The 7,941-nt window shown below is 30.7% G+C and overlaps 2 protein-coding genes across 2 annotated transcripts; both read right to left on the reverse strand.

Annotated features, from left to right (window-relative positions):
* Positions 1-1,277: 1,277 nt before the first annotated feature.
* LOC110814947 (protein trichome birefringence-like 43) lies at positions 1,278-3,785 on the reverse strand. The gene is made up of 5 exons (XM_022042542.2): positions 3,349-3,785; positions 2,393-2,564; positions 2,069-2,244; positions 1,823-1,981; positions 1,278-1,675 (listed from the first exon to the last, which is right to left on the reverse strand). The coding sequence occupies exons 1-5, from the start codon at positions 3,600-3,602 to the stop codon at positions 1,375-1,377; spliced, it is 1,062 nt and encodes a 353-aa protein (XP_021898234.2). The 5' UTR covers positions 3,603-3,785; the 3' UTR covers positions 1,278-1,374.
* Positions 3,786-4,835: 1,050 nt separating this feature from the next.
* On the reverse strand, positions 4,836-7,611 carry LOC110814946 (protein STRICTOSIDINE SYNTHASE-LIKE 10-like). The gene is made up of 3 exons (XM_022042540.2): positions 7,104-7,611; positions 5,724-5,987; positions 4,836-5,629 (listed from the first exon to the last, which is right to left on the reverse strand). The coding sequence occupies exons 1-3, from the start codon at positions 7,391-7,393 to the stop codon at positions 5,059-5,061; spliced, it is 1,125 nt and encodes a 374-aa protein (XP_021898232.1). The 5' UTR covers positions 7,394-7,611; the 3' UTR covers positions 4,836-5,058.
* Between the last annotated feature and the right edge of the window lie 330 nt (positions 7,612-7,941).

Genomic DNA, 7,941 nt, shown 5'->3' on the forward strand with positions numbered 1-7,941 from the left:
GAAATCAAAATTCAGACATCTATTTTAAATTAAAATTCAGATATATATATATATATATATATATATATATATATAAAACCCGATAATTAATCAATTGTTGATATGATATATCTACACACACCTCCGACGTACATATATAAAAAATTTTAATGGTTACAATGAGGTTTTCAAATTTCCCACATGGTTTTAATTCTTTATAAATAATAATTATTTTTTATCATAATCAAAAAATGATTCTCTAATATAATTCTGGAAGTTATTTTAAATAAATTCCTAAACGTGTTGCATGGGGTCGAATTATTAGGAAATTACGTGTTGAAAATGCCAATCAATTGATTTAATAAATTTTAAAATATTTCACGTTGAAACATTTTTTGGCTGTGACCAAAAAGGTTACAAGTTATATATATATATATATATATATATATATATATATATTAAATTGTACCAACTCGTGATTAGCAATATTATTGGATGAATTATTTTATAATAAACCTCCAGTATTCTAACATAAGCAAAAACACAAAACATTTCACCTATTTTTTAAATTAATATTTTAATTGTTTTGGCTAATCGTTTGAATTATTTAAATTAGATTATTACTTAAAATAGATAGAATTTTAGACAAATTATTATCATATAATTAAAATAAATAAGTTTTTAGATAATTAATATAATAATAATGTCATTAAAAATTGATATAGCTGATAAGATTAAATTTATAAAAAAATTTAATATTATAAACAAATTACTATTAAATTATAATATGATTGTCAAATTAAAAATTCTATACTATGAAATTTGTAGTAAAGACAAAAAAAAAAGGTAGCATATTTTCCATGACTTGATTATATTTTAAATATTCACATCTCTCTTAATCTCGTATATTCAAATTTGCAATTTAATCACACAATTTATGTCATCAACAATTTTATTACATGACTAATATAAGTGCATCATATACTAAATTAAAACATCATATATTAAATTAAAAATTAAATAAATAATTAAGAACAATATTTACAATTTAAGGACATTTAACTTTATTCGGGTCGGTCCAATAAATTATTATGATGATATTAAGCTTATACTATACTGTTCTAGATTAGGATGATATTAAGCTTATATTATACAGCAAATTCTTTTTTACAATATTAGTATGAGTAGTATGTATTGCTAATTCTTGATACATACACGTGTATCTATATATATATAACTTATAACTAATTGGGTATATATCAATCTTTCGCATAAATTTATTAAAAATTAGAATAAAATAAATGAAAAATGTAATTCTATTATTATTTATTAAAGAATTTTACTTTATTTTATTTTATTTTTACTTTTATATAACAATGAAATTTAATGCCTAAGTTAATTTTGAATAATTGTAGCATATAAAAGTTGGTTCCAAATATCGGGGACTCCAGCAAGACACCAGTGACTGCAATCCATACTTCTATGGCCGCCCATGCCATAGCTAGAAGGATGACCGTCTTTTCTCATCTGTGATAATCCCGTTACGTCTAACAAATGCACCGGCTTTGACATACTTTTTAGCACCTTCTCCGCCACCACCTCCGCCGGGTGTGGACCTGCTGGATACTTAGGTCCCGTAAATGGTCTCGTTTGGCCTCCACAATTCCTTTTGGTTGGCTCTCCCCAATCACTCGCACTGTAATTAATTTGTTTCATATTTAAAATACATATATAACAAGTTTATATTTATCACTAAAGTATTATATTAAATGGTTTGTATTATGATAAATGTATATGTTCTATATAATTATATAGGAGATATATGTTTGTATCAATTACTTACTTGGCATGATCTGGGGAAATTCCTTGAAAGAAAACTGTAGTTTTTGCAGGATCAATGTTTTGATCAACCCATTTAGCCCATGTGTTTAAAGCTTTCTCAAACGCTACTAATCTGTTCATGTCGCGGTGGGTAGCATTCCCTTCTTGAATAAAATCCCATCTGTTACACACACAGATATCACATATACAAACATATCAATGAAGGAGTTGGATGTATACACATGCACATATATACACACATACGTACGGTTGTTTCCTGCCGGTGTGAAGCCACCAGTGCCATGTATTGAAAATGAGAAAATCAGCATCCTTCCACTTTTTCCCACCTTCAATGGAGTCCAGTTTCAGAACTCGTCCTTTTTTGGTGCTTATTATATCCACCAAAAATGCATTACGGTAAAATTTCACTTTGCTCCTGTAAGCCTGCGGATAATTTAACGATGAATTAATTCTTTTCTAGTCCACGATTCATAAAAATAAATAATAACCCTATTAAAAGAACAAGAGAAGCTTATAAAAAAAATGTAAACTTTAATTAAACAAGTAAGTAATAAGAGAGTTGAAATCTGACAGGGAAGGAGAAGGTGGAGAGTTCAGAAGTTCTGGTATTGGTGTAATTGGCGGCGGGAACTGCAACGTGAAGCATGCACGTAAGAGATTGCCATTGGTTTAAACTCAATGAGTCTCCTACAAACGTCAAGCTTTTTCCTCTTAATCTCCTTAAGAAATCCTGACCGTCAAATCTACATCAACGAATTTTCATCATGAAATCAGACATGCCCAATTCATTAATTCATTAATTAATCAATTCCCAGATTGTAATGAGACATAAACAAAAATACCCACCAGAGAAATTAATTAATTTTTTAATTAGTAATCTTTTGTTCATATACGCATGTTTGGCAGGCTAGTTGACTTAGCTTTTTCAATAAAAGCTTACCAGATTTGATTGATTGCCTACCAATTTGTCTTGCTTCATAATTCATTTTGGATTGTATGGAGACTCCATCAAACAGATCGGGCTTGATGCAATCGACCATAAGCAATATATATATGTGTAATTATATGCGATGTGTATTTTTTGGCTACTGGTCCTTGGAACTATGTAATACATACGTATACGAATATAATTAGGAAAAAAAAATCATTAGTAAACCCAAATAACCAAGGAGAAAAATCTCCATCCTTGATGCAAAAAAGTAGTAGGAGAATTCAAATACAAAACCAATGGAATATTGCATATTCGCTAGCTGCGTAATACTAATTAAGGCTCATTAATAAGTTAATTTAAACAGTTCTCAAATTAATTCCCACGTAAATAAAGATAAAAAGCTTACATGATTTATTAAATGCGATAACGATTTATTAAACCCGAAACCACAGTGAAAAACGCTTGAAATTTATAGTATCTCTCTCTTAAACCCAAATTTCAAAACACCCAAATCTCAGAAAACTGTATATAACATATATGTTTATATAAGAATCATATATATGTATATGGGTATATAGATATATAGATATATATACCTGGGTAAGTTGCAGGAAGATGGCTGCCATCGGAATTTGAGGTAATCTGTGTCTGGTCTGCCATTTTTTTGGCAATTAAACTCGTTTTGTACAAAAGGACAATTTGAAACTTGATAAAGAGGATAAGATGGGTCATAAACCCACGTCCCCTTAAAAAGATTACAGCGATTACCAGGCACTTGTTGGCCACCACAAATCACCACCATTGATATTATCAACACTCCAATTATATTCATCGTTAACCCTCTACCCATTTTTATTTGCAGAGGAAATTTAGAGGAGGAGGAGGGGGAGGGGGAGGGGAGAGAGCGAGAGGTTGGTGAAAGATACAATGTGTGTGATATATATTGATAGATAAATGTATTGACTTAATTAATTATATGCAATTAAAGAAAATCAATCTTGCAGATGCCTTACTTAATGGAAATTAAGTTGATGGAATTATATTATTCTATAAAAGCTTCATGGAATTTATGGAAATGGATTCTGTTTCCCAGTTCAAATATTGAATTCAACGAATCAATCAATAATAAATCGAGGGAAGAAAGATTTTCCTTTCTTGTGATTTGAGGAAATCAGCTTCTCTTGTTTGGGTTTAAACAGGCGGGGTAGCTGCAAATTTCGAATTTTCATTTATTTAGTCAATAATTAATTGGAAGATAAGAACAGGAAATTAAACAAACGTTGAATTTGAAATCTCCTAAATTTTCTATTTTTAGTATGCATCATCTGAAAGGACCAAAAGAAAAAGAGAGAAGAATAATTTCTTTTGAAATCCCTTAAAACAATTAAGCGCGATGATAGTATCTTAATCTTAAAAAAAATAAAATTATGTTCAATTGGGTCGTTACGATTACGGATTTGATGTCTACTTGTTCAAGTAGTAATGATAGTACTTTGTACCTGATCCGGTGGCTTACTTTTTCTACGTAATGGGAAAGAGGACGGAAACATGCCATTGAAAGATTAGATGATCCACTTGCCCCAAAATGACATGATCCAATAGGGAAATCCCAATTCATTGAGTCTTTCGATATAATTAAACAGAAAGTTCCGCGGACACTATATTTTAGGAGCGCAAATTATGTGATTGAATAAACCAAAAACCCATCCTCAGTTCGGATAGCAGGCTGCAACTTGACTACGTGAAGCTGGAATCACTAGTAATTATCGGTCAGTCATACGGTGGTGAACTGGTTCCCCGCCTTGTGGAATACATTTTCTTTGATGCATATATTAGTTTAAATAAAATCCATTTGAAAGCCCAACTTGTTTCAGCATATATTTATAAAATAGCCCATTATATAAAATCAAATAACCCGACCCGCTTCACTTAATTCCATCTCACCCGATAAAGCACAACGCAGCAGCCCAACATTTTATGACGACTCATAACAAATTTCATATCAAGAACTTCAAAATTCAACTCCAAAACACACATAATGTTCGCGGGTACATACCTACATATATATATATATATATATATATTCATTCTAAAACGACAAGACATCTTATTGAAGTAGGTTGTCTCAGAAAACACCTTATCCAGACATGTCATGGAAATCCCAAAACACAATTCACATGAATACAACACCAGTGGAGATTGATCACAAGATAATCCGATAGAAAGCAAATAACATAGATACATACATACATACATGTATATATATGTATGTATGTATATGGGATGAAGAACGAAGCACTAGACGATCAGTTATGGTAATCGTAAATGCCAATATAAGGTGTAGTTATAGACCCCATCCAGAGCTTCCCATCTCTCTCCAGAACTTCACTGATAAACGACACCGTTTTCCCTTTAATATCTTCCAAAACCTCAAGAATCTCTCCACTCTCACCGAGTTTCGCAGCAAGTCCATGGGGAGTTCCTCCGATTAACAGTGAGTTTATCTGATCAAACTTGAGTAACTTAAGCATGGTATTTCCAAACCATGGATAAGTAAAACTCATGTAAGCAAACAGAGTTTTTCTGGTATACATAGCCACCCAGAATTCACCATTTTCATTTCTTCTTATATTGTCTGGACTACCAGGAAGATTAGCAAACAATTCATGCTTCCCTGCTTTTGGACCTCGAAGCCAGTACCTTAAAACCCTAAAACTTGTTGACTCAGCCACTATAACAAAGGATCGATCTTTGCTTAATGCGACGCCGTTTGGAAATCCAAGACCCTTTAGTAACACTGTTGTTTCACCAGTTTTCTTGTCGTATTTAATCAGTCTCCCAGTTTTGTCCCCGCTCATGATCAGATCCATGTATGTCCTGAAATATTATACGTACATAAAACCCAGATGTATAACATCATAAAATTAACGAATGTATATATATATATATAGAGAGAGAGAGAAAGACGTACCTGATGTGGTAAAATTTGCTACTGTCAGTGAAGTAGATGACATCGTCAACTTCGTCAATGTCCATATGGTTGGTGAAATCGAAACGAAGACCATCGGCTTCAATGGCAAGTTGTTTGGCGAGGCCTCCTTCGGGGCCGACCACCATGAGTCCAAAGTAACAATCATTGATGTATAAATCTCCACTCTTCTTTTCAAACAGTACGCCTAATGGCCTCCCACATATGTGCTCCAATGGTGGAAATGATGGACGGGTGCAACTCTTCCTAGTTTGGTTTTAGTTCATCAATTACAACATTCTTTAATCAATCTTTCATATAAATACATATATTAGAGACACACAGAACAGAATCTTAAATCGGATAACATATTTCACTACAGACGCAACAAGGATAATAATTTAAATTTGTCGTGATGCCATGAATTGAAAAAGCTTCAGAAAGCAAGAGAAAGTTTATCAGAAAAAAAAAAAAAAAAGGTTGAGATCAGTTTACAGATTATGTAAATATAAAATATTTGTTTTAATTTTTTAAAAAAATTATAAAAAAATAACATTTTAAATGTATCAATTGTATTTATATATAAATTTATAATCTAAAATGCTTAATATATATACTTATGTATATATGTATTATTATTATTATTATTTTTGTCAAGAGGGTATATAAAGTAGTGTGAAAAGAAGTGTAGGTCCATTTTTTGCTTTATGTCTTGTTTTTAATAAATAATGTCGTAAGTGGAGCCTGGACTCCACCACTATTAAGATTTTTTTTTTAATTTTTTAATTATAATTATATTTTATCAAATTTAAAAACATAAAATAGTGAAAAAGAAAATTAATATTCCTATAATCTATATGAAAGAATACCTAATTTATTGTGTAAGTTCAAATTATTCAACCTACCTATTTATTATATTCTTTTTTTTAATAATAAACTTATAAATTTTAATTAAGTTATATACCTGCATACTAATAATAATATAATTAAATTCTTATTTCATGAGTTAAAAAAAAAACATTTATTTTGATAAATTCATATATAGTAAATATAGAGATATATTAAATATTTTTTAAAAAATAAATATCTTTTTTAATAAATAAACTATAAAATACTCTATACGTATAATCAAGTTTGTGTATGTGTTACTCCTAATTGCTTGTTCTTACTACAAGAAATCTGAAACAAAAATTTTGTATAAATTAATTAACTCACGGAATTAACCCTAATACAGTCTTGATCACTTTTCATACTCAACTTAAGGATATACACATGGGACTCAGATGATTATTAAAGAAAATTTAAGAGCCTGTCAATAACCATTTGAGCTAAACTGAGGCTCATGACTAATATACATATATACATATGTGTGTGTGTGTGTACCTGTGAGGAGAGACGATGGCAAACTCTGTCCAGCCAAGGGAGTCACCTTCCCACTTGAGGATCCGGCCATCGGCAACACCGGTGTAGGGACCTTCTCCTTTTGGGTCAAAATCGAGACCTTCTCCGGCGACAGCTCCGACGGTGGAGAGATCAAGAACTTTAGAGGCGTGTAGAACGTCGCGTGAACCTTTTATTTTGGGGGCTGTATAAACGAAAGGTGCTAAAACGACAGCCACGAATACCACAGCCACCGCTGTAGCCCCTCGCACCACCAGTTGCTTCCTATCCATCCGTCGATCGTCACCTCAACTTTATATATATATATATATGTATATATAGCTACGCCTCTTGACACAGATCAGAGAAATAGAGTAACTCTACCTGTTTTCGCTGGCAACTTCAATGTTGTACTCGCTTTGTAAGTATAGATGTATGGTAAGGGTTGGCTCACAGACCGAGAGGCTGATAGATAACGAGTGTATATTAAGAGATAACTCAGGTCACCATTAGTTTAACATACATATATATATATATATATTTATGAAATAAAGTATTGTTACTATTTTTTAGTGTATTGTGACTGATTAAAGTTATTTTAAATTTTATTTAAATATACAATAAAATTGTTAATATTTAATTTAATTTAATTATCACGATATTATTAATACACTAATAAATTATATTTTTAATTTTATTAAATTAAATATTATAAATTTATCATCACAAATTCATAATATACTCATAATAATAAAATAATAAATTTTATATTTTTAATAAAATTTAAACTTATATTTTTAATAAAGAGTTAAAACTAATAAACTATCGTCTTATTAATAAT

The sequence above is a fragment of the Carica papaya genome, chromosome 6 (genome assembly GCF_054855325.1).
Source record: "Carica papaya isolate Zhongbai chromosome 6, ASM5485532v1, whole genome shotgun sequence".
Classification (NCBI taxonomy): Eukaryota; Viridiplantae; Streptophyta; class Magnoliopsida; order Brassicales; family Caricaceae; genus Carica; species Carica papaya.

What these genes read in the sequence shown, in the direction of transcription:
- LOC110814947 (XM_022042542.2), bottom strand. Translation starts at nt 3,602, where the DNA reads ATGGGTAGAGGGTTAACGATGAATATAATTGGAGTGTTGATAATATCA. An exon ending in TCTTCCTGCAACTTACCCAG is followed by an intron (nt 2,565 to 3,348) that starts GTATATATATCT and finishes TCGTTGATGTAG; the next exon opens with ATTTGACGGTCAGGATTTCT. An exon ending in ATTTCCCCAGATCATGCCAA is followed by an intron (nt 1,676 to 1,822) that starts GTAAGTAATTGA and finishes AATTAATTACAG; the next exon opens with TGCGAGTGATTGGGGAGAGC.
- LOC110814946 (XM_022042540.2), bottom strand. Translation starts at nt 7,393, where the DNA reads ATGGATAGGAAGCAACTGGTGGTGCGAGGGGCTACAGCGGTGGCTGTG. An exon ending in GCCATCGTCTCTCCTCACAG is followed by an intron (nt 5,988 to 7,103) that starts GTACACACACAC and finishes AAACCAAACTAG; the next exon opens with GAAGAGTTGCACCCGTCCAT. An exon ending in AGCAAATTTTACCACATCAG is followed by an intron (nt 5,630 to 5,723) that starts GTACGTCTTTCT and finishes ATAATATTTCAG; the next exon opens with GACATACATGGATCTGATCA.